Raw genomic sequence first — 24,765 nt, 5'->3', positions numbered from 1 at the left:
TTTCATTGATCTCATTGCCTCACAGGACAGGGATCTCACGACCACCCTTCCATAGGCAGCGGCACACCCTCCCATTCATTTCCCTGCGTCACAGGGGCACTGACTTCCTCCTCACAAGTCCCACCGAGCATCTCCTCACCAGCACCCCAGCCCATAGATTCAAGTTCTCTCACGAAGAAATCACGCTCTTCTTCCATCATAGAGGCACCTTCATCACCACCCATGACATCCTTGTACTGGCGCAGATGCCACCAGTGCGTAAGGCCACGGAGCGCCTGTTCCAACGGCAAAGCCTCTTCAACCTCAGCATCGACGTCAGAGCCAGCGAGCCAGTCGTCGCGTAGCTCGGGACGGCAGTACAGGTAGATAGCGGTGATGACGCGCATGTTACTCTGGCGCCATTTGCGGCCGCAATAGGGGACTTGGGACTTGAAGAGTTTGAGGGTGTAGAAGCGAAGGTGTGGGTCTGGGATTTTGAGACCTTTGCGGAGGATGTTGCTTGATTTGTACTGCACTAGTAGCAGGCAGCGGTGGGCTTTGTTGCGCGTGATCTTTTGCATGACGTGTAGGTAGTTGATGGCGGAGAAGAAGTTGCGGAAGGAGAATACTTTGATTGGTTCTTTGGGTAGGGGCGCGGTTGGGTAGCCTAGTTCGTCCACTTCGGGGCGTGTTGGTCCGTTGAGGATATCCGCTAGGGATTCCTCTTCGGAGAGACCTGGCATGCTGCCGTTTGCCGTTGGATCCATGCGGTGGCGGGCGATTGGGGGTGGCATGGCTTCGTCTTCGCTTTCGGTGTCGCCGCAGGAGCTTCCTTCGGTCTCCAGGGGGAAGTCTGTGTTACTTTGACAGAAGTGGAAGAAGCTGAATATTGTGTTAGTGGGTGAGCTAACTTAGGGAATGAGGTTGAGTGACATACGATAAGTCTTCACGGTCATTCTTATGTGCCACCGTTTGGTCAACGTCTTGGTGTGCAAACATTTTAAGAATCAAGGGGATGTAGTTGGAGTCAAGTAACAGCTGTGTCATGTACTCAAATTTCAAAATATCTTGATGTGTTAGCGACACGTCATTCAGAAAAAGGATTCGGAATATAGACTCACGGGATCGCTTAAACCACTTAAGGAGAAGCAATAGAGTTCCAGACACGGCTTTACCGGTGATCTCGCGGAGTCGAATATTGTCTAGCTCATCGATAGATGCGTCGGAAAGGAGATTGTGGGAGGAGCCATTCATGGAATGACTGTTACTGAAACTTATTTTAGAACGTATTCGTTATTCTTTCAAGTGTTTGAGCTTACCTCATGCCCTGCGTAGTCTGGCTAGCAGACTGGTTGACCACTGCGCTGACATTTGTCAGGATGATTTTCAAGAATACAATGGTGATAGATTGAAGGTGAGATAGAGTATTGGTCTAGTAAACAATAAGCGAACGTCGAAATTTGGTATCGAAAGCGTGCACTCACATAAAAAGAGTCAACCGCATCCAGACGCCGCTGGATATCAGGATCATCTGTCTCTTTCTCTACTGGTTTGGGTTTAGTTTCGGCCTTCCCCTCATCGCCTGACAAATCTAGATGTTCAAAATCGTCCGGTAGATCGTCCGAGATGTTATCGGGGAAGTGAGCAGCGTCCTCGGAGTTCCAGCCGCGGTCGTACTGCATAAAGTGTTCGCGCTCCTGCCAAAGCTGTCGCATCGCACGGGTCATTTTCACATGGGTCGAGAAGAGCTTTCCAGCTTCAATAATCGACGCAGGGACATCACTGCCTTCCCATTTCTTTCCAACCAAGGTATCCTGGCGTTCAGTTGTGCCCTTCCCGCCGATGCGGTTGCTGGAATCATCTAGGGGAGGGTACATAAAGGGGAAATTCTGATTGGTCTGATAGTTCTGTTTCTTCCCAGCTTTCCCTCCTGGGCCGGCGGGGGATGGCGGTGGGGATGGGGCTGGGGTTGCAATATGAACAGCCTGTTGAAGGATCGAGCCATTTCCACTGGAAATCGAGGGAGCAACACCACAAAAGATGCCGCTGGTCGAGTTCATCTTAGCTGCATTGTGTGGAAGAGGGGGTAGAATGGAATTGTTTTCTAATTCCAGTGGAACGACAAGTGGCGGAGGGTTGTAAGCTGGGTATTTGGAAGTAATTTCCTGGCGGAAGATATGGTAGTCCAGAGGGGAGGCGTGCAAAAATGGTGTCCTGCGTTTGGAATCATCCTTCTCAGAGGACACAGCGGGTTCGAGTACCTCCTTTGCGCGCTTTAAATCACCAGTCCCACCAAAGACGAGAAGTACGGACTTCCATAACAACAGAAGGATTCTGGTCAGCGGGATATTGGCAGATTCATCCCAGCGCAGTCGAGCGATAATTTCAACAATGGAGACTAATAGACTAGGATTTGAGCTGCTCAGCGCATCGCGGATTGAACTGCATTGAGGGTCGCGCGCCTGTTGCCTGCGACCCACTTCCACAGTGAAGTATAAACTTGTAAGGACCAAGTTGGCCTCACGTTCCGGTGCTGCAATATCACCAGGGTTGATTCGCTCGTAATCAATGTCACTGGAGTCCGATCCGAGTGCTGAGCGGGTCTTATCAAAAAGGCGGCACATGTACTGTACCAAGGCGGTAACGCCCGAGCATTCTTGAACAAGGGAAACATTCTCCTCGATGCACTGAATCTGCATTGACTTGAGCAATGGCGTTTCGGCAGCTGACTCGGAATCCCCATCTGAAGGATAGTCGGGCGCCACTCTCCCGCCGCTGAGACCCCATACACCAGTGACAACATAGCAAATGGTTTCAAGGGCTTCCAATCGCGCGGGGGCTTCAGAAAGTTGCAGATCCTCAAGCGCCCGAGCAATGAATGAACGACGTAAATCCTTGGATGCGTCAAGCCAAGACACACCGGGCGTGTCTCGCTGGTGTCGCTGACAAAAGGTGGGCCATTTCTTGTTAAAAGTCGTTTTCGTGCCCATTAACATAACACGATCAAAGGCGTTATACTGGAACCACTCGTCGAGCTCATCAGGAAAAGATTGGGCGTCGGCATATTCAAAAGCATAGGCTGGTTGCTCGATCTTGGGCATTTCACCCACAAGCTTCCGCAACTCCGATAGGCTTAGAGAGCTCGCACCCCGGTCCGTATTCTCCTGGACAGGGGCTGGAGGGGGCGGCTGCATTGGAGGAGGTGGAGCGGAGCCTTCACGGCGAAGTTCCGGTCGTTTCATGGATTTTTCGGGCGCAGAGGGCGCCGTCTCAGGAGCGGGTGTGGCCTGTTCAGCCTGTTCCTGGCGGAGCCCCTCAGCCACCTCCTCCATGAGTTGGTCGTCTGAAACTGGCGAGATATCAGTCCCTGTTTGGTCGACTTCATCTGCCTTAACAATATGATGCTCCTGCATAGTGGCTTCGGGTGGATCTGAAGGCACGTCCATCACTGGGGACTTGTTGACTTGTTGAGTTGTGTTCCTGGCAGAAAGTTGGGTGGATCACCAGGGTACCAACGCTCCATACATCAGGCAAAAAAGCGAAAAGAAAGGAGCGCAGAAATTAAATGAAACTTATGCAAATGGACCACTACACATTTTGTTAAGTCTTCGAAGTGCACGAGGGGTGGCCGGTAGCTGTGGTGTTGATGCGGGAGGCCAGCTGACACGTGACTCGACTACAAAGCCGTTGTGCGTTGTTTATTTTGAGATTTACAATGAATTGAGCAGAAAGAGATAGAATGAAATTGATTTCAAGTAGTTAAATCAACAGACAGGTGTTCGCTCGCTACTATGGTAGGTATACGCTAAAAAGGGGACATCCCTTACTCCGACTTCTTCTCACTAAGGCCGCGACGCTTCAATCTCTGAGACTCCCAACGTTGCCAGCCAGCCTCAGCCAGGTCTTCACTTAGGACGAGATCACGGATTCTGACCAGCCGGGATACAGTAGTCTCCATGGCCCATTCAATCAAACCAGAGCTTCGGAGCAGGCTGGTGACCATGAACCAGCCACAAGCGCATACGAATCCAGCGGCACAGCCGGCAAGGACTTGTTTCGGGGTGTGGTAGTTGAGGTAGACTCGGCTGGCAGCAACACCAGCTGCTCCAATGCAAAGGGCCAGCATGACCAGGACCCGTAGGAGGACGGCGACATTGGGGTAGGAGCTGGCGGAAGCTTGGCTGTGACGGAAGAGAAGGAAGAAGGTGAGGTAGACGGAGAAGAAGGTCATGAATTGGGCGTGTGAAGATGGCATTCCATATCCCTTGCCGAACATTTCTGGAAATTACACGTGTCAGTTTGGGGAAAGTACGCACGAGACCATCAATATCAACAACTTACCCTTCGGTCGCTCTTCCTTGATCAAACGTTTGAGAACAAAGTTCAAGGCTTCACAACCCATCTGTCCTACAAACATCAAGATGACCTCCACCTCTCTTGTTGACCATATCAAGGTTGCATAGGAAACGCATAGTGCCTGTGGGATCAGGGCCAGCCATGCTGAGGCAAAGGACAGCCGGTCCTCGGGGTTCTGGAAACCTAGTTAGTGGGTAAGTCAAGTGATTATAATGGTGGTCACTAACGTAGTGGACATGAGTCAGAGACAACGACGCCAGCGGAGTGTCTCCCATGATGTTTTTTAGAAAAAGGAGTGAATAAGGGAAGTTCCAAAAGTTCCAAAGTCCCCTAAAACTTGGAGATTTCCCTTTTCAGGGATTATCAGGGTCAATGCCAAGACCCAATGCCAAGACCATTATCAGTGAGCGATAAGAAGATTGGGCAGCGGGGACTTCGAACGTTCAAATTGTTTTTCCTTTCCATCTTTTTTTTAGGCATCCGAGGAGGATTTGCCCTTTTCTTTTTTTTTTCTTGGTTTTGAATATATTTGGTGTCTTCTTTTTGATATCTCCATTCCGTCTGTCTTGTGTCTCACTATTTTAACTTTCAAACAATGACGCCGTTGTTCTCTCTCCAAACCCCAGACTCTCTATTGCATCATCTTTTGGACCCCTCCCGACTTTCTGCCGAACATTGGCCCATAGAAGGAATACTCGGAACATCTTCATCTTTGGTTGGTCTGACTTTTTTTTAACGGTCCAAGTCACAACTCTGATTCGAAGTCATCTTCCTGCAGGATATAAACCCCCCTTTTGTGCCCGATCGTCCTTAGTGACCGTTCACTTGGGATCGGTCATCATTATTACCTTGGTCAAGGTTTTATTTTTACGACAGTCATGAGCTATTGTTGCTAGGATTTCTTGCAGGAGACAACCGTTGTCTCCAAATTGCGATCCACTGGTATCATACCGGAGGCAAATATACAACCCACCCCCACCTGAGAAATCTTCACAAGTGATCTTACTCGGTTTCATCTCGCCATGACTGAACTCGACTTCCCAGAGGATGACCGCTCAGTCGAACTTTCCTCGATTGCTGCGATCTTTCCAGAAATACAAATCGATCCTTCCTCTCCGTTCAAAGCCGCTCTCGATCTTCCAGTCGCACCTTCCGCCCCAACCTCAATATGTTTTCAGCAACCTCTCGATGCCGCACCTGCCATCATCACACCTCCAACTTCATTGGATGAGTCTAAGGGAGAATTAGACCAGCCGCCTATTAAAGATGTCCATGCCCTCTCGCACTTGCCCCCGCTTAATCTCGAGATTGAATTGCCTGATGGTTACCCAGCCGAAAAGCCGCCTATCGTTCATCTGAAAACAGTCCCCTCATGGCTACCTCCTTCGGTCATCGATCAACTGTCCAGCGATTGCCAACGACTCTGGGAAGAATGTGGAAAGGATCTGGTCGTCTTTACCTATATCGACCATCTCCAACAGCTCGCAGAAACAACTTTCAATATCCAGGATTCGTCTGGGGAAGTATCTTTGTCGCGGGACTTGAAGATCGGACTACTGGACTACAACAAAAAAGCCGAGCGAGAAAAGTTTGAGCAGGGAACTTTTGAATGTGGGGTATGCCTTGAACCGAAGAAGGGAACCGTTTGCTATCGATTACTTCGCTGCTCCCACGTATTCTGCATTCAATGCTTGCAGGATTTCTACAACTCCTGCATCACCGAAGGTGACGTTGACAGTGTGAAATGCATGGCGCCGGATTGCGAGTACAACAAGAGACCTGCAGCTGTACCAGGCGATGGCCAAACCCCGCCACGCAAGAAGCGCGATCGTACCCTAGGACCAAGCGAGCTACTTCAGATCCCTCTAGCCGCTGAAACGGTCCAGCGATATGCATTCCTTAAAAGGAAGAAAAAAATTGAAGCCGACAAGACCACAGTCTACTGTCCACGGCAATGGTGCCAGGGAGCTGCACGATCCAAGCGGCACCCCAAGCCAGAAGATCCCATGTCGGATGACTTGGATAGTTCGGACGAAGAAGATGGTTCAGAGCCCCGCAGCGAAGTAAAAGATGGTGAGCTTCCTCCCATGGCGGAGCGAGTGTCTATCTGCGAAGACTGTAACTACGCCTTTTGCTGCGTCTGCAAGAAGGGCTGGCATGGCGAGTTGGTACGCTGCTTCCCACGCCGCGACGGCGAGCCCACAGAGGAAGAAAAGGCAACCGAAGAGTACCTGCGTCTGTACACTACCCCTTGCCCGACTTGCAACGTGCCCTGCCAAAAGCAAATGGGATGCAATCACATGCGCTGCTTCCAGTGTGACACACACTTTTGCTATCTTTGCTCGGCCTGGCTGTGTGCAGACAACCCATATAAGCATTTCAACGACGAGAAAGGCCAATGCTTCAATCGTCTGTGGGATTTGGAAGGTGGTGATGGTATCAACCCCGACGGAGCCGAAGCACTCCACCGCATCCCAGATGCACTCCTAGACTTTGATGACGACCCAGCGGTGGTAGCCATCCACGAAGAAACTGATGAAAGCGATGACGACCGCCCCGCATTTGAATTTGATAACGATGAAGACGATCTCCACCGACACCCTCCTCCCCCCGCCCCCGTTCCACCCCAAATCAACCGTGGTGGCGGAAGACCTGGCCAGCGTGATCATGCAGCTGCCCGCGCTGCAGCAGCTGAGCGCCAAGCCCAAGCTCGCGCCATGGCTGAGGTACGAAACCGAAATGCGCGACGACAGGCCAGACGCCCTATCCGATGGGCAGAAGCCCCTCCCCAACGTCTCCCTCCACAGGCAGGTGACCCTAGACGTCCTGTCCGGTGGGCAGAGGTTCCTGCAGAACCATTGGCAGATGAAGAGGGTCCCATCCGATGGGAGGCTATCGCGATCCGACCAGATCGAGCACAGGCACATCCTGGCCTTCAGCGATTTTTAGATCTAGTACAAAACGACCGTGAAGACGAATGGGACAGTGATGAGATGGATGATGACTTCTAGATCGAGATTCTATGTGCATGACTCAATATTCAACCGCACATGAGAGTTTTCGCATTTTCTTCCCTTCCAAAAAGCGTCTTGATGACATTGATGCATACAACGAATTCATGTTCTTTTCTTTCCCTTTCTTCCTTTCCCGTTTTGTGTTTTTCATCAATTCCCCCTTTGTCTTTTGTCGCATTGCGTTTCGTTTCCTTGCTTTTTTTTTGGTTTTTTTCTTTCTTTCGTTTCTATCTGCTTTTGCTTCTGATTTTCATATACTAGGTCTTTCTTCTCTTGCCAAGCGCAGACATTGTTCATATATACTTTCCCACACATATAGCGTGTGTCGCTAGCGCCTTGCTTATTTGATATTCTGATTTTCTATTTGGTACTTTTATAATTTCATCTTGGTCGACCGTTTGATTGTCTTTGGTCTTTGGTCTTTGACAGTAGAACATGGGCATATAGTTTCATTGTCCTCTATGGTCACTTAACTGGATCAGATGTATACAACAATAAAATCACATAACATTTTGGTTATGACTGCCGCCACTTTTTTGAGTCCGACTTGGTGAGTTGCTCAACGTAGTCACGTAGCGTTTAAGATATTGAACACGAGTGATGTATGTGTAACAAAACGTCAACGTAACTATTCGACAAGCGAGTGGATTACCGCAAAACACAGAGTAAGGAATCCGATTTGTCGGAACTGTCGATAGCCAGCCCTGGGGGTCTTATTGTTGTCTGTCCCTGTTTAAGATTTACATCGAGAAGATAAAGAGTTTCGCTTATCAACTTTCTCATTTGGCTAGAAGTGCTCGGAAGCACATTTCCAGTTGGCATCAATGTACATTTGCCCTTGCCGAACTTACAATATAAGATTTGCTACTCGCGACAATTCCCATATGACAATCTTTCGGAGGATTTGATTCTCAAGGATGGAAGGTATCCCTCTAGTAACATGCGAGACTTACCTAGATCCTGACCTGTCATTGTTGTTCACAACCCAATTCGACTGCTCGAGTGGGTTAAGAAATGCTTCCGCTATATCTTGCCGCAGAGCGAGGTCAGTAAATTGTAAGCTCACCTCGGAACACAAGATTACCTGCAGTCAATCAAGAAACAATTTGCTAACCAGAGCGAGATTAGTAGGGTGGCGGACTTTGTCCAAGGAATTGGAACAGTACCTGCTTTGATGAGTAGTGTTGAGTCTGGGTTCCAATCCCATCAATCTCAAAAGGGTATACATGAAAAAGTCAATTTGTTGAAACCTGCGTTCCAACCCTGAATAAGCCAAACTTGGGTTTGATTATTTCATTATCAATTGCTATTTATGGGCAGGTAGGATACCATATCAAAAACAAGGTGGAGACTGAAAGAAGGGAAGGCAACCCCGGACACCCGTTGCTTCTACACTAGACCCGCTAGTGAAGCACCAGTTTGCAAGTGACTGTGTACCAAAGAATCCTTGATCGATGATTAACACTTGGTGACTCATAAAGTCAAGGCGTCCCGTATAATCGATCAAATCACTCTAACTCATGCGCATGGGTGTTGTTGGGCTTTGTTTCATTGGCATCAAGTTCTGCCCGCCTAGACTCTTCAGCCGGCAATTCATGTTTCTGACCATCAGTTCCAAGCTCCGACAACACTGGCTGATCAATATTATCTCCTCGTGCAAGCCCTCGGTGCTTCTGCCTGCGCCGATAGAGGAAGAAAAGTACAAACACAAGCACAAGCACGCCCAATGCGACCCCGACCCCAATGCCGGCCGAAGCGCCCGCGGAAAGTCCTGAACTTGTTGACTCTGACCTCTCGGATGATGTGGTCGATTCATTGAATCCACTGCTTGGGGTAGCCGAGGTAGGAGAGTCTGTTGCGGTGGAAGAAGCAGTAGCGCTAGGATTGGAGGAGCTCGGAGTTTCGGATGTGGTACTACTGATCACGACCACCGTCGTGCCCTGAGTTCTGGTGAAGGTAGCAATTGGCTTCTCCGGGGTAGATGTGACGGATAGGATATCGGCTGTTGCTACTGCGTCGCCCAAGGTGAACCCTGTCGCCACCACCCCCGCCGTCACTGCTCCTTCAACTTTAGATGCCATGTTGAACAAAAGTAGGAGTGATGGGGAAGAGAAGAGGATGGGGGAAAGCGACCAAGAGCGGAAGGAAGAAAAAAAAGAGAAATCTCACTAGGCTTGACAATTCAACGCGCTCGCACTAATTAGGGGGGCAGGGGACTGTTCTAGATAGGTCAGATGCACTTGCATGAGAGAGTGACTGATACTATCAACCTCAAAACAAGCCCAATTAAACCTTCGAACAGGGGCCTCTAAGTTTTTACATATAGAACATACAGATTAATGAGGGTTTGATGGCCAGCAGGAATAGCCATCTTTATTTCCACCTACGAAGTACAGAGTAAAGTCTTGTGCTGCGAGGTGAAGAGGCCGGGGATTGGGGGCGGAACGGGGCGAGTCTATAGATGTGAGACCCTAAAAATCCTCCAGATGTCTCAAACCTAAGGGGGATTTGGACCCGATATTTTTTTCTCAGTCAATTACTTGGTCTCTATTTCAGTAGTGACTCTATTTACACACGGGTCTCCATACAAAGCCCCAGTGTCCCATGCTAATAACCCGTGCTCTAATCCCACATCGCATATCCATCATTATAAGCTTCCATCTTCAAATTTGTCACAGTCAATCCCAACTCTGAATATGTCTCAGGACTCTCCTCCCAAACAACCTCACCCCCACTCTTCCCCCAATCAGAATCATCCGACCCCTGAGCATCCACACACGAGTTCGCAGAACTCGAATATTAATACGGCTTACACAGAAAAACTGATCCTAATCCATTGGGACTAACCCCTGTGGCAGTAGTGAAATCGCTGTGACAATAGTGTCCTACTTGAATAAATGTATCTTGGGAGAAGCCTTGGAAACCTTGTTTAGGTGACTAAACATTGCGTTTAAGCTTATTTGGCGTGGAACCAATCAGGTCCACCTTGGTTAGAGCCTCAAGTCGCCGATGTATGTACGGATTAATCACGTCGAACGATGACATTTCTTCATACTATTTCCCGACTACAGTTATTGAGTTTAATGTACAATATTGACGTCGATATTTTGTATTGCTTCAAGTTCGTTTGACATACATTTGTACAATTAGATACTAACACGGGTGGATCTGTTGGTTTGGATGACACTTCTTACACCCATGATTCAAGAAGCGCAACCTGATTTATTTGGTGATTGAAATTAACCTCTCCAGTCGTGCCAGAACTCATAGCTCATGGCTGTAAGATCACAGAATAGCAAAATCAACCTGTAATGTCGAGAAGGGTGGTAACCATGCCAGGTCTCATGAGGTTGGTAGATGTCCGAGGCATAGGCGTGGGTTTCGGGAATTGTAAGGTTCAGGTCTTCGGAGTCAGAGCTGAGGCCCGGGTCAGAGGGACTGGAAGCCCCGTATTCAGGCGGGTCTGGGACACAAGGCTCATCTTTATCTGGGTTGAGCAGACGGTGGTTGAATCTCAACCGATCTTTGGGGTTGACATCCCGAGGAATACAAGGGACATCTGGCGGTATCTCAAATCCAGGCATGGGACTTGCAGCAATACCCATAATAGGTGGTGTTGGACATCCATCGTCCCTGTCCTGGTTGGCGAAAGGGAGAAGCCAGTCTACGCGAAAGGAGTGGCCAATTTCTTCCTGCCATGTAAGAGTGATGATGGCAACTCCACCGGCCTGGGAGGCGGCAACAACGATCCCAAGTTCAGGGAGGTACTTGACCAAGTTTAAGCGATCACAGGAAGAGAATATGGTATCTCCTACCATCGATTCAAGTGGATTTCGACAGAGCGACCGGAATCCATGGTCCAACGGATAGGGATCTAAAGTTATGTTATTTCCAGAGAAGTGGAGAATAGGGAAAAATCGAGGGTTGCACGCTGAGTAACAGGTTAGCATTCTAATCTAATAAACCGAAGTATATCGCTCACTTACGATGGCGTATAAAACCGTTTGAAACATCGTCGTCAACAACAGGATCATTGCCCCACTGCTCATTTTCTTCTTCAATCAAATTGGAAATACCACGTCTCACGCGGATAGATCGACTGCGTGGAGCTACCTCATCGTCTTGTGATAATCCAGTGCTGGTAACAACGCTGTCACTAGTGCTGGCAGGAGATGCAGTTTCTGAGGCCTCTGGAATTGTATGATCACGCTCTGAGCTCAATGATCGAGGCGGAGATTCAGTATGAAGATCATCAGGAAGAAAAACATCGTCTGGCAGAAGTAGCCTCGAAATTGTTGCACGTTCTTCAAGCGCGACTTTCTTAGAAGCGGCGAACGATCTCGACGCAATATAATCAGCTGCATCTGACACTTCGAAAATCATCCGACCATTTATCTTTTTTAGGTCTGGCTCGCATCCACAGGCATCAAACTTGTATTGGTGCTGTTGAACTCTGTGGGGATGTAAAGGAAAAACAAACCAGCCCCTTTGTTCTAGACCACTCCCTGGAAAATCATAACTGGATGTATTGACAGGAGATAGCTTGTCCCAGACTCTCCATACAAAGACTCGGTTGAGGATATCGGTGCTGACCATCCACAGGCCATTGGGGTCCAATTCAAAGTTGGCAAACGACACGGATGGGATGTTGTCAAAATGGCCCTTATAGCTGAGCCGCAGGTTGCGTGTCCGATGATGGGGCATGTCCTGTTTTAGCTCCTCCATTGACGGTGGATTGTCTATTGATACCCATGTGCTTTCCAGTACATCGGAGCCTCCAATATTTGAGGTCTCAGAGGAACTAGGACTGTTATCGTCACTCTCAGACATAACATCCACCAACGCGAAAGCAAACACTGTTATGACGCCTGTGTTCGCGCTCACGGCAATCAACCGAGCGAATTTGTGGGTGGCTAAGCCCCAGGCACTTAACTGAACATGTTCAGCGAAGAAAGGCTTTACTTCATGCGCATCAAATGGTCGACTGCCTCCATGTTCGGCGCTCCTATTGATTGCTGAGAAAATAGCCTCGACATTGTAGCCAGTAACGTTTCCAGAGTCTGTCGCCAACAGCAAAACCTCATCGACTCCCAGATCATCCACAATGATATGATTGATTGTATGAGGCCTAGCACGATCGATGTATCCAGGAGAATTGGGTTCTTTCATCACCGGGCGAATGATCATCTCGGGTTGGGAGCCAAGGAGCTGGCGAGGTCCACTGGGAACCCATACGTAAATATCCTGGAGCTGAGCTGTAAAAAGCAAATTTCGACGCTGCGAGAGGGCCGCCTTTCAAAACCAAAGTCAGAACCGAGGGGAAATTATACAGTCGAAACAGCCACTCGGCTAGTAGGTACTCACCAGGTTACACCTCCAAGTAGATACAGTTGGCCTAGAAACATCACTATAGCTTAATGATAATCAGCCACAGTGAATTGAGGTAGTATAAGTATAAACACTCACCTAGGAAACTAGCAAAAGTCAGTTCATAGTTCTCACGTGAGGTAACTTCAAAGACAAACGTACGCGTTCCTCATCTGTTTCAACATTCAAGGTTTGTACTTGGGGCCGATATCGCGGAAATTCTCTCTCCGTATCTGTAGAGCACGCGTCCTCAGAAAGAGGAGAAGACATTGCTGTAGGCTAAGGGTGCTTGTCTCCAATGGTGGAGCGCAGAGAAGAATACTTCCTTGGGTCTGAGCAGAGAGAGTCGTGAATAGTAAAAGTAAGCTTGTTCTGTCATTTCCAAGGGTGGAAAGGCCAAGCCACAAGAGACAGAAGGGTGGGAACTTCGTAAACAGATCATGATCAAGCTGGTCGAAAACATCTCCATGGCTGCGGGGAGGTGCAATCATCCGATGATGGAATGACTGACCGCCCGCGCACGGTCCACTTTTTGAGTTGAGTACGTACAGACAGCTTTAAAAGGCTTTGGCTTTCTCCTTCCTACAACATAGACTCCTTCAACACAGTCATATTACATTATGGATTTGGTTGCTGGTGTACGCAAAGAAGGCAGCCGGTAAGTTGATTCGCTGGATATCATTGTTCAATATGTTCAAGTTCGCTAATTTTCGCATTAGCGGCGGCCGCAATGAGTTCAAATGGTCCGACGTCCAGAGTTCCGCGCACCGCGAGAACTATCTAGGCCACTCAGTAATGGCCCCAGTCGGCAGATGGCAGAAAAATCGAGATCTTGCCTGGTATGCCAAGGGAGACGAAGATGAGGAAGAACGAATCCGGAAAGAGCGAGAGGAACTTCAACGTGTCAAGGAGGCCGAGGAGGAAGCAATGGCCGTCGCTCTGGGCCTCCCGGTGCCCCCGAAAGCATCTGAAAACGCCAACATGGTCCCCTTAGGAGGATCCAGCAGTACCGACATAATGTCAAAAGAAGAAGAGATGCCAGATGCTGCAACAAGGGAAAAAGACCACCGCTCCAGTCACCGACACAGACGCGAGCGAACCCGAAGCCCGCGACGGGAAAGGCGACATGACCGGGGCGACGATTCTACACGTGACAAGGATCGCAGACACCGCAGACATCATGACGACCGAGAGCGCCACCATCGCACCCATCGTCATAGATCAAGATCTCGCGGTCGAGACCACTACAGACGGCGCTCAGCGTCCCGTTCTAGGAGTCGACCCAGCCGAAAAGACGAGGAACACCAGAAAAGACGACGGATGGAGCGCAGCTACTCACCAGCTGAGCGCCGGCGACACCCCGAACGCAGACGAGACCGAGATGACCATGACCGCCATTGAGCTACAGACTAGGGATATCAATTGTTACATTAGCTTGGCGTTGGAGGAAATCGATTCAAATATTGGATAATTGATTGCGTACAACTATCTATCAATATGACCACTATCTAATCTACATGACGAACCTTTTCACATTGAGGTTCAATAGCTTACAACTCGTCATGAGTGGTCTTTTCAACTTTGACCAAATCAGGCATGGACATCATGTTCACCACCATACTGGTCCAGCCGGTAAAGTGCTGTGTCCGCTGGCCATTGCCCGAGTCGGGGTTGTACTGTTCCCAAGCGAACCCGGTCTTCTTCCACTCGCGGAAGACATTCTCGACCAAATTCTTCCGCAAGTCGGAGTACATCTCCCGCGCCTGTTCCTGGTGAGGACCGGAAACCGTTGCAGTGTCCTGTGAAGGTTCTGTTAGATTTTGCGGGCAAATACGTCAAAAGATGTAAGCACTTACATAGAGATTTTTCAACACCAAGTAGTTGATGTTAATCCAGATAGGGCTTCTCCAATAGTTCTCATCGGTCTCGTAGAACTTATCCTTCTTGCTCAGACTGCGGATACCATAGTCACTCCACAGCTCCTCGGGGTCACTGATCAAGTCCAACACAGCCTTGAGACGCGGGCTATCAGGACCCAGCATACCAGTCAGGAAGGGGAAGATGGAGATGTAACCCTTGTGGCAGACGTGGACACTCTCTTCGTATTCATCGATAGTCGCATCACAGAAGGTCTGCTCCTTCTCGTCCCAATGCAAGTCATCAATGTTGCGAGTGATAGCAGTCTCGTAGTAAGCGAATTCCTCAACATCTTCTTCCTCGCCGAGGCTCTCGGCAATGCGACGCATAGCGCGAGTCATCATTCCCATCCAACTGATCAGATCAACATGCAGCTCACCGGGGTGCGGCGGCTGAGCTCTGGGGTAGTCATCGATGCCAGAAGTGAGGATGTGCTGCACGGAGCGTCCGCGCCAGCGGTAGCCTTCCTTGGTCGAGAACGCTTCACGGTCATACGACTTGATATCGCCGCGTTGAGTGTTTCTGTACCAGTTGTAGTGCTTCTTCAGGAGCGGGTAGAATGAGCGAAGGTATGCTTCAGACAGTTCCGGGTGTCGGACAGTGGCAGAGCGCAGGCTCGCGGTCGCATCTTGGTTGTCCAGGGATCCGAACTCGTTGCTCTTGTTGTGGCTTGTCTTGACTTTGTCCATGAATGCTTCCAGGGCCATGAACAGAGTGGGCGGGTTTGCGTAATGGGGATATTGAATCGTAAACTCCGGGGGAACCTTGCTACGTGCCTCTTGACCGAGAATTTGTTCACGGGCAATCCATCCATCCTCGTCCATCAAGTGGAACCAGCTCTTGATAATCTCGAGGCTGTAAAAGTCAGTTTATCAGCTAAAACTAGCAAATGAAACGAAATTAGGTATAAACATACGCAAGATCAGTATCGTATTCGATCACGGGCATCAAATGGAAACCTTCATCCCAAAGGAACCCTCTAGGGAAGAATGGCCGGGAGGGAACGCAAGTGAAAAGCTCCTTCGGGCCTTCAATAACAGGCTGCACGGCAGCCCTGGCCTCGGCAGTCTCTTCCCAGAAGCCTTCATTCTCCTCTTCGTACGCAGGGTTTGCAGAGCGATCGACGACATCATCGCCGTGGAAGAATCCAATGCCACCGATAAGGTTAGACAACATTGCCTTGGAGAAGCCCGAGTACTTCGGCGAGTCAAATGGCGCCTTTGGCTGGAGCAGCTGCTCAAAAGTCTGAGAAAATGAAGCCGAAGCATCATCAATTTCCTTAGTGAGGATTTCCGAAGTCAATGGTTCGGGAGCGGAGCCAGAGGAGAACAGGACATCAAACTCGAATGCACCTGTAAAAACCTTCTGGACAAGATGGGCATTGCCCTGGCCAGGCTTATGCTTGATAGTAAAAAGCTGGGCCGGGGGCGGAATGTTCTCTTTTCCATACTCTTCAAGGGCTTCATCAACCTCTGCCTTTAATTGAGTGAAGAAGATTCCCTTTGCTTGCCAAAGCTGCTCCTCCGGGAAGGCCACACTAGCTACAATGCTGCGATCCAATGGCTTGTCCGTGGAGCTAGGATGATTGTAGCGGGGGTACGAGTTGGTTTCCGGTCCAGTGGTAACATCGATAGCGAAATCACCAAGCTCAGTGGAGTATCCCTCGAGCTTGACATTGCCTTCCACGCCAGTGGACTCAGAGGATGAAGAATCGGCTCCCAAATGACCGAACCCCTCAAGCGTGGAATAAAAGATCATTGAAATGGGCTGATCGGGGTCTGCACCCTCTGTGGGCGTGCCTTTGACTCGGAATCCCCAGCTACCTCCGTGCTGGCCACCGGGAACTTTGATGAAATCAATTGTCAAGTCCAAGCTGTTCCCAGCGTCGTGAATGGTTTCCCGTCCACCCTTGCGGATATCATACTCGTCCCAGCCATACCCAGCCATTCCCTCATTTTGTTCGCACGTGTGTCTAAAGTCTTAGGTGTATGTTAGTTTTCAAGTTCACCAATGGAGCCGAGGTACCAGAAATCACATACTTTGTTGAGCACCGGCATAATCGTCAACCTTTCCCCAGATCAATCCTGCCGTAAGACTCTTTGGAATGCGAGGGCGCACTCCAAAGTAGAGATTCGACTTGTAGGGACCCCATAGCAGGGACTCGTTGCTGGCGCGTCCGGCCTCTCTAATCAAGACGGACACATCGTTGGGATCTTCGCTTGCAACAATCCCAGTTGCACAAAGCAGAGAAGTCAATAACGCTGAAATTCTGAGGTGACGCATTATGTAGCCTCAGTCAATTGACTGCTGTCCTCTCCGCGGGATTAAGCTATAGGTGTATGTACGTACTCCCCGCTTACCGCCTACTTGATATGGACTAGTCCCACATGCGTACCGGACAATGTCTACGAACGTCATCCGCTTTTCCTTTTCCGCTTTAGTGTTCCCCTCGTTTACACGCTTGTTCACGAGTATACTATGTCTGAAAAATCCATTCAAAATCATAGAAATATATGTGCCATCTATCATATTATAGACATTGTGGTATCAAGTATGTATTCACATGAACTCACGAGGATCCAACGATCCAATCTTCGCGCTCTTCGCTTTGCCATCAAATACAAACTCACTCATGAGCTTCCCTGTACCTGGCGCATTCTGGATACCCCAGCAGGTATGACCAGCTGCAATATACAGTCCCTTCACATCAGTCAGGCCAACTAGTGGCCCGGCACCAGAATCACAGTTTGGAAGATAGCAAGCTTGTCGGGTCCGGACCTCCCCGTCGCGCAGCTCGTCAGAAATACTACCCACATGGTCTATGATTTCCTGGCAGCGTTCCTGGTCAACCTCGACATCTGCAGTAGTCTTTGGTAGTGGAACTGTTCTATCTCCATCGCCACATGCATAGACAGTGGCATCAGGACGTGCGTAGATTTCTGGCGCAGCCACAGTTGGGCGTGATTTCTTTTCGGGGTTGAAGTCGGCTGGGATTTCGATGTTTGTAAACAGACAGTATGCACTGACTGGTTTCTTGGGCTGTATCACCACACTGTGGGCCCGCATGGCTGAAATCGGGACCTCCGGGAGGATAGTGTTCGTCCAGGGACCAGCAGCAACGAGCACATCGGTAGCGGCGATGGTTTGTGTTTCACCGGATGTTTTATCGGTGTACGTAACTGACTCAACAGAACTTTTTGACCGAGCGATATTTGTGACCTGCCCGAGAATGATACTTGCACCCTTCTCCTGCGCGAGCTTTGCAATGGATGTAGTAAAAAGGTATGGGTGCACTTGAGCGGTTTCGCCCGGTCCACTCATACTTTCATAGGCCCGAAGAAGCTCTGGCTCAATCCAATCCAAGTCGTGGGGTATTTTGGCAGACCTCAGCTTAGACATAGCCGCTGTGCTGCGTTTCTGGAGGGATTCCGTATTTCCACTCCCGGCTTTCCCTGCAGTGTTCTCACCAAGAGCACGGCCTTTCACGACGAGTTGGCCACAATTCACTTCTCTGTACCCCCATCGGTTGATACCATCATGCTCTTTTGCAAGTTCGGCATGCAGCTTATAGCTGAGACCAACGAGGTTGCTCGGGAATGCCCATTGCGCCAGCATACCACCCGCTTTTCCCGATGCCCCGCCTGCAATTTCAGAGGCCTCAATGAGTGTAATTTTGTGGCGGGTAGGGTCATAGGATGGGTGTCTGGTGAGGTAGTATGCAGAGCAACATCCAATGATGCCACCACCTGTGAGTATTTTGGTCAGCGAGTTGCGAATATAGCGCGCGGGGTACGAAAGTCGCAAACACTCTATTCTTACCAACAATAACAATCTCACGCCGGTCTTCTGCTGCTGACATCTTAAATTTTGGCGTTATCTTGGGCGCTAATGATCGCAACGAAGCCACTGTGTCGGAAGTTGTAATAGACAAGTTTGGACCGCAGGTGTGCTTAGACACAGAGATGCCTACGTCACTGGAGATCTAAGTATGTCCAGTCATATGTCGCATCCGCAATCAAGTTCACCATGACCGGTTTCTTTTATAGGGCTGACTATGAATCATTCAGATAAGTTTTTTTTTTTTTGGTTCACTAATATTTGAACTAATTGGTAGTAAATTCACAATGGCCTGGGCCATTGAATGGGAGGGTGAAATATCAAGCCAACAAAATAATACTCCGCAAATGCATGTCGTGTCAAAGGATGGCAGAAAAATGTCCAGTGTTTTGAATACAAAGAAAGTAGGAGACCGTTGGAATAGTAAAGATGTGAGGGTTCATCGCGAGGGGCTGAGAGGCCGGTTGAAACCGCCCTGGCGGTTCATGTACTGTCGGTACTCGATCTTCTTCTCTTTCCGCACACCATAGATGTCATTTCCGGGGATTTTCGTGTTCTTTGTGGTCCGGAACCTGGTGAAACCCATTGTCTTTCGCATTTGTGCTTCCATTTCGTCCTCGTCCGCATCTTCCTTGAAGTCTACGTCCATCTCATCCTCGTCGCGACCCGGTCCTCGTTGTGTGCCAGTTGCCTTCCGCCCATCGTCTCGCGATCGAGGATCTTTGCGGTCACTCTTGGGGCCTCGAGGGGGTGACCGGGCCTTTGTTCCATTGAGATGGGGAGATCGGGAGCGCGAACGTTCGCGGAACTTGACATTTTTGGGTGCATTAACTGATACTCATATGTTAGCAACGCACAAATACTCCGACGAGTTAAATATTTCACCAACCTCGCCTATCCTGGTTGCGCTCCCGGCTGATGCTCCTCCTTCGGTCTTGGGCCCCGCGCCCATCTCTGTCTCCGTCTCGTCGGTCCCGGTCGCGGCGATCTCGAGACCAGCTCCTTTCTCGCCTTCCATCCTTGCGTTCTCGCGAGCGAGAGCGATACCGGCCGTCGCGTCGGTCATCTCGTGGAGCTGGTGAACGTCTGCGGTCGCGGTCTGACTCTTGATCTGGCGCACGAGGCCGTTTATCATTTGAATCCCACATGGTAGAGCTGTCGACTCGGCGAGGACGCTTTGCAGGTGGCTCTGCCATTGTGAAAAAGGTCCGGTCTGGTTTGGGCGCTGCCCCGTACGGCGTGGGTGTTTGTTGCGGCTGGGGGCAAATGGGGATAGCCTTGCTCAAATTTCAAGAGCTTGAGCAATTAAAATAGGATTAAAGAGTAGAAAAGCGACTGCTCATAGGGATAGAATCGTAGAGGGTATCAAGTTATCGCAATGGGTGTTGGCCTGAATATCTGAGGACCAAAGAGAAGTTTATTCCGGCCGCGGGAAGGAACCAGATGCGCACTTTGTGACATGGCAGGTGACTGATCTATAACCCTACAAACAACATGGACTTGTACAACTTTGACTCGTTTCTAATAACTGCTTTGACAAGTGTGAGTAAAAGCTTCATGGAATATTGGATATAAAAAATATTACAGCGTGAATAAATGAGAGGAAAATTGGTCAAAATATATCTACAAATGTAATGATATATTCCTTCTCCAGGATCGGGTTTTCGTAGGCCATCCATCGCCTCAGTAAATAGAATATTATCTACTTACTCTTAATAATTTACATTTGAGATTTAAATCTAAAAAGCGTTCAAAAAGATAGCTTAAAAGATATCCCAAAAGACAGACATTCAAAACATAGTTCATAAGAAATCTCAAAAGACATCTAAAATGAATATAACAAGGCCGTATAAGCGGCTGATCGCAATTCTTGTCTTGTATATGCTCCCGGCGACGAATGAAGCGGTGAGGTAATATCTAATGAGAGAGTCATGAACCGGTGGCATACTTGGTTGTCCGTACATCTCATAATTGACTCTCAAAGGCGAGATGTAGTATCCATGTATATTATTTCTCTACCAATTCTCATTATTCTCGTCCGAACAGGGCCTTTGGAGCAGGGGGAGAGCCATCAATGGGTAGCAGACAACGAGTATGGAAAACAAGAAGATTGTCCGACTCAAGCCTCTCCAATATTATTCATCTCCTTTTCCAGAGTGTCCAAAAATAGCTCAGCCTGGTCATTTGAGATCAAATCCGGTGTATACTCAACCTTCCACAGCAGCGCATCGTCTCGCTCGCTAGAGCTCACCTCCAAATAAATAGCGCCAACGCCGGGCAGACCTTTCCAGTCAAACTGATCAACAGAGGTTTCCCCAACCGGTGGTTCTTCGAACACAGAATTGATCGGAGAGTCAACGGGTAAGGGTACGAAAATGGAATCGTTGTCTTGTTCAGCAGCAGAACCATTGAGTTGACCCCAAACAATGTTGACAATGACATTGAATTGTAACTCATTCCCGAATGCTTTCATTTTCTCACAGAGAGTCCGAAGATCGGTCTGATCATGGAGATTTCGCTGAACCAAGTCATGCTGCATGGCGACCAAGGCCTGTGGAGTTGGGGACGTCAGAGCATCTGGGACTACCAGTGGTAGCATGTTAACGGTAGGACCTGCCATATCTTGGATTTGCGGATACTCGCGTGAGCGCCCAGATTGGAAAAGGCCAAATGTTGGATGAGCAATGTCCGCGGTACGCGCAAGGCTGCGACCTACTGCCAGCAGCATCAAAGAAGGCACAGAAACTTCAAATCTCCGGCATTGAGCTTGTATTTCGCCGAGCTTCCGAGAGAATATGCGCTCAGAGGATTGAACGTGGAGAGCGCCCTCATGACCAGCAAGACCTGGTCCGAGGATAGTCCGCTCGCCCACCCCGAGTGTCCCTTCCCAGTAGCTCTGTGCAGATTCGGAGTTCGCTGCTTGAAGAGTGCTGGTTACAAAAGAAGAAAACTCGCATGGAGGTGCTAGGTTCTCTCCCTGGTACAACGCTTCAAGTTCCTTGACAAGAATTGTAATTGCCCAAGCGTCATACAAAGCATGATGCAAGGTAAGCACAAGAGCGTCCGAGTTGGGGTGCTGGATTAGATGTAGCCGAGCAGGAGGTGTGAAGAGGTTCGAAGGGTTGCGAGAAAGGCGATGAACCAAGTCTTGAACCGATGCATTCAGGTCTCCAGTGGATTGCTCGTTGTACACCTGAACTTCTCCATTGGCTTTGCTCCCATTCTGAACAACCTGCAAGACTTCACTTGAAGACACGGCTGCGAATGATGTGCGAAGGATTGTGTGTCTTCTCTGTAGCTGTAGCCAGGCGCCTTGAACTTGTTCCGGGTCAAGCTTAATGCGACTATTAAACGCAAAAGTGAATTCCCACAGTTGTCGCTTGCTTTGGAGCCACGCAGATATGTAGAATAGCTGGCCACTAAGGCAAGGCATGACTGTTTCAACACTATGTTCCGATAGACCTAGTACATCCAATGCTTTGATTTTTGGATCTGAGTCGACAATGAAATTATCGGCTTCAACGGCTTTTGTTGAGCCAAGATGTTGAGTGTGCTTATTGGCAACGAGCATTGCGATTCCCCGAATTGTCCGCCCTTGGAGAATATCGCTCACTGAGACCATTAGTCCAGCCTCGCGACAGCGAGCACTTATATCTAGCGCCAAGATGGAATCGACTCCCAGCGCGAAGATACTGTTCCACTCCTGAATAGTGTCTATCGATATTTGGGTAACATCTGAAAGGACTGTCCTAAGTATTTGCACATTTTGCCCCAGGACAAGTGTGTCTACAGGCTGCTCAGCATCCTGATGCGGACCCGTGGCGACCAAGGGTAAATCACTGAGCCCAGAAGGGAAATTGACAATTGGCTCATTTTCAGATGCAACGAGATTCTCAATACCCCGGGCAAGATTCTGTATCCAAATATGGAGCTCGTCGTTGGTCAGGAAATCACGACTGGTTGCCCGGATCACAAGTGATTCCTCAGTCTGGTCAAATTCCACATTCAGGCGGTGGTGGGGAACGTCAGGCTTGCGAGCAAACGTGTATGGTTGGAAAAATGAACCTTCTTTTGGATCTTTCGATTTATTGAAAGTGAAAATGGCATCGAATAATGATGAGTTGTCTCCTTTAGTTGCCAGACGCCATCTCTTTTGAATAAGACTCAACGGTGCGTGGTGGTGAGGTTGGGAATCGATACAAAACATTTGGATATCTCGCAAGGCCGATCGGGTGCTTTGGGAAGTAGAATCAAGCTTCAAGCGGAGAGGCACGGTATTGAATAGTGGACCAATAACCGAAGCCGTAGGATCAACATCAAATCCTCGTCCTGATACTACATGACCAAATACCACGTCTCGCTGACCAAGACGCAATGCCAATGACCTCCCAAAAGCAAGCAGCGCCACGGTCTGTATGGTAACATCAAGTAAGCCGCATTGACATTGCAATCTGGCTATTGAGCTCTCAAGCCTGGTCTCTGCCCACTGGACACTGGTCGTCGGGACAGAGGCCGGAGCAGACTGCAGTTGTGGGTATTGGTACCCCGCTACTGCGTCGGTCCAAAACTGGACGGATGATTCTTGTGTGGATGCGATATGGCGTGCTACAGGTGCAAACAAGTCCACATGGCTTTGATTACCATGGTAATGTTGCTCCACACAAGTAAAGAGCATGGGAAGAGAAAACCCATCATAAAGACAGTGATGCATAGTAACGACCATAAGTCGCTGGGAAGGTCCAGTGAGAAAGGTGATCTGCCATGGTGGCCTGTCAAAGCTTTTGATGTTCGGGTAGGCGGCTCGCTGGGATATTTGCTCAACGGCCTCAGGAAGTGATACAACATCTTCATAATGTGACCACTGTATGGTAGAAGATCGATGGACTGCAGCATGGAATTCACGACTTGCCCGGGGCCGGTGAAATGAGGTACGAAGGATATCGACCTGTTCTACCACATTTTGCCAGGCATTGATCAATTTATCGATGTCGATTGTGCTCGCAAGCTCAACTGAATGGTGGTGTACATATTCTTTACCCTCGGAGCTCAAACATTGGCCAATCATCGCTGTTTGCAAGGGTGTGCAATGATAGGTTTCAATAATTGAATCATCCGTGTCGAACAGATCAACACGTAATTCCTGATCAATGGTAGTTTCCTCAGTGAGCGGTATATTGGAGACGACATTGATGTTATCCAAGGACTTGTGGAGAGCGCCGATAGATGGATATCTCAGAATATCGCTGGAAGACACTTTAAGTCCATTTTCTTGTAAGCGCCGAGCCAGATGAATGGAGATGACAGAGTCAATTCCCAAAGCGAAGAATGACACATTTTTAGATACCTGCAACTCAGGAATACCGGTTGTTTCAGCCACAGCTCGGCGAATAGCAGTTTCATCTTCGGTCCATTGCGTTTCGTCCCATTTGACCTGCTCTTTTCTCTGTTGCTGAGAGATCATTCCAGCATCAATGATCACATCTCCGTCAGAAAGCAAGTCTTCAACAAGAGTGGAAATTGCGTCCACCAACGCATGACCTTGCTCGGTGGAAGAATCATCACTCGCAATTCTCAAACGCAAAGTGACTGTGTCGTGATCTGACTCCGCTTTAATCTCCAGTGCAAGGGGGTAGTCCACTGACATGGAACTGTCCATTTCCAACAAAATATTGTCTGCTGGTGACCGAGGACCATATGAAAGATAGGAAAACATCGAGTTGAACAGTGGACCGGACGCATTAGCGTATCGCTGAATATCGCGAAGTGGGGTGTGTTGGTATGGTAGGGATCCGATGATGGCTTCAGTGTGCGTCTTTAGCTGGTCAAGCACCCTCGATTGACCAGAAGGAAGCTGAAACCGACCAGGGATCGTTGTGACGAGGGGGATCAGCATTGATTCCACTGACCCTACTGGGATTCCTCTGCCGTTCATTACTCGGCCATAGATAATGTCACTCTGGTCCAAGTGCTTTGCCAAAGTAATAGCCCACGCCGTTTCCAAGACCATGGACGCAGTAGTGGAATTTTGGGAGGCGTATTTGGAGATATTGGACAATGGGAGAGCTAACTTCTTCTCGACAACTTCATATGAACCATTGTTTTCCCCATGGCTGGTGATGATACCTGGTAGGCAATCAGAAAGATAGTGAGTCCAGAATTGCTCAGCTTGCTTTGCGTCATTGGTAGCAAAATAACGATAAAGTGGAGTGAGATCGACTGGGGTCACGGCTGTCTCCCCAGTGTAGTGCCGGTGAAGTCGGCTGAGGAAGACATTCATACTGGCACCATCGAAGAT

At 49.1% G+C, this 24,765-nt stretch overlaps 10 protein-coding genes across 10 annotated transcripts; 2 read left to right on the top strand and 8 right to left on the bottom strand.

Moving 5' to 3' along the window:
* Window positions 1-35: 35 nt before the first annotated feature.
* Window positions 36-3,392, bottom strand: N7487_012012 (FAR11/STRIP family protein; the record flags this gene model as incomplete). Its single annotated transcript, XM_056879742.1, has 5 exons — window positions 36-861; window positions 917-1,046; window positions 1,101-1,246; window positions 1,299-1,411; window positions 1,464-3,392. 5 exons carry the CDS (start codon window positions 3,390-3,392, stop codon window positions 36-38), a joined length of 3,144 nt encoding a protein of 1,047 aa, XP_056725061.1.
* Window positions 3,393-3,802: 410 nt separating this feature from the next.
* Window positions 3,803-4,610, bottom strand: N7487_012011 (phosphatase PAP2 family protein; the record flags this gene model as incomplete). The annotated part of the gene is made up of 3 exons (XM_056879741.1): window positions 3,803-4,257; window positions 4,321-4,510; window positions 4,563-4,610. The coding sequence occupies 3 exons, from the start codon at window positions 4,608-4,610 to the stop codon at window positions 3,803-3,805; spliced, it is 693 nt and encodes a 230-aa protein (XP_056725060.1).
* A 747-nt stretch (window positions 4,611-5,357) lies between these two features.
* On the top strand, window positions 5,358-7,346 carry N7487_012010 (RBR-type E3 ubiquitin transferase; the record flags this gene model as incomplete). The annotated part of the gene is made up of 1 exon (XM_056879740.1): window positions 5,358-7,346. One exon carries the CDS (start codon window positions 5,358-5,360, stop codon window positions 7,344-7,346), a length of 1,989 nt encoding a protein of 662 aa, XP_056725059.1.
* Window positions 7,347-8,857: 1,511 nt separating this feature from the next.
* On the bottom strand, window positions 8,858-9,430 carry N7487_012009 (uncharacterized protein; the record flags this gene model as incomplete). The annotated part of the gene is made up of 1 exon (XM_056879739.1): window positions 8,858-9,430. One exon carries the CDS (start codon window positions 9,428-9,430, stop codon window positions 8,858-8,860), a length of 573 nt encoding a protein of 190 aa, XP_056725058.1.
* A 1,158-nt stretch (window positions 9,431-10,588) lies between these two features.
* On the bottom strand, window positions 10,589-12,986 carry N7487_012008 (uncharacterized protein; the record flags this gene model as incomplete). The annotated part of the gene is made up of 5 exons (XM_056879738.1): window positions 10,589-11,280; window positions 11,336-12,641; window positions 12,714-12,756; window positions 12,816-12,823; window positions 12,879-12,986. 5 exons carry the CDS (start codon window positions 12,984-12,986, stop codon window positions 10,589-10,591), a joined length of 2,157 nt encoding a protein of 718 aa, XP_056725057.1.
* Window positions 12,987-13,336: 350 nt separating this feature from the next.
* On the top strand, window positions 13,337-14,187 carry N7487_012007 (MMtag domain-containing protein; the record flags this gene model as incomplete). The annotated part of the gene is made up of 3 exons (XM_056879737.1): window positions 13,337-13,374; window positions 13,436-13,667; window positions 13,744-14,187. The coding sequence occupies 3 exons, from the start codon at window positions 13,337-13,339 to the stop codon at window positions 14,185-14,187; spliced, it is 714 nt and encodes a 237-aa protein (XP_056725056.1).
* Window positions 14,188-14,266: 79 nt separating this feature from the next.
* On the bottom strand, window positions 14,267-16,916 carry cwh41 (mannosyl-oligosaccharide glucosidase; the record flags this gene model as incomplete). Its single annotated transcript, XM_056879736.1, has 4 exons — window positions 14,267-14,515; window positions 14,573-15,488; window positions 15,550-16,612; window positions 16,673-16,916. The coding sequence occupies 4 exons, from the start codon at window positions 16,914-16,916 to the stop codon at window positions 14,267-14,269; spliced, it is 2,472 nt and encodes an 823-aa protein (XP_056725055.1).
* A 276-nt stretch (window positions 16,917-17,192) lies between these two features.
* On the bottom strand, window positions 17,193-18,492 carry N7487_012005 (NAD(P)/FAD-dependent oxidoreductase; the record flags this gene model as incomplete). Its single annotated transcript, XM_056879735.1, has 2 exons — window positions 17,193-18,379; window positions 18,453-18,492. The coding sequence occupies 2 exons, from the start codon at window positions 18,490-18,492 to the stop codon at window positions 17,193-17,195; spliced, it is 1,227 nt and encodes a 408-aa protein (XP_056725054.1).
* Window positions 18,493-18,909: 417 nt separating this feature from the next.
* On the bottom strand, window positions 18,910-19,666 carry N7487_012004 (SNUT3/LISCH7 family protein; the record flags this gene model as incomplete). Its single annotated transcript, XM_056879734.1, has 2 exons — window positions 18,910-19,301; window positions 19,360-19,666. The coding sequence occupies 2 exons, from the start codon at window positions 19,664-19,666 to the stop codon at window positions 18,910-18,912; spliced, it is 699 nt and encodes a 232-aa protein (XP_056725053.1).
* A 923-nt stretch (window positions 19,667-20,589) lies between these two features.
* N7487_012003 (uncharacterized protein) lies at window positions 20,590-24,747 on the bottom strand (the record flags this gene model as incomplete). Its single annotated transcript, XM_056879733.1, has 1 exon — window positions 20,590-24,747. One exon carries the CDS (start codon window positions 24,745-24,747, stop codon window positions 20,590-20,592), a length of 4,158 nt encoding a protein of 1,385 aa, XP_056725052.1.
* Between the last annotated feature and the right edge of the window lie 18 nt (window positions 24,748-24,765).

Source organism: Penicillium crustosum, assembly GCF_028827405.1.
Source record: "Penicillium crustosum strain IBT 35664 chromosome Unknown utg000005l_segment0_segment0, whole genome shotgun sequence".
NCBI classification, from domain to species: Eukaryota; Fungi; Ascomycota; class Eurotiomycetes; order Eurotiales; family Aspergillaceae; genus Penicillium; species Penicillium crustosum.
This window is presented reverse-complemented; position numbering and strand designations above follow the sequence as displayed.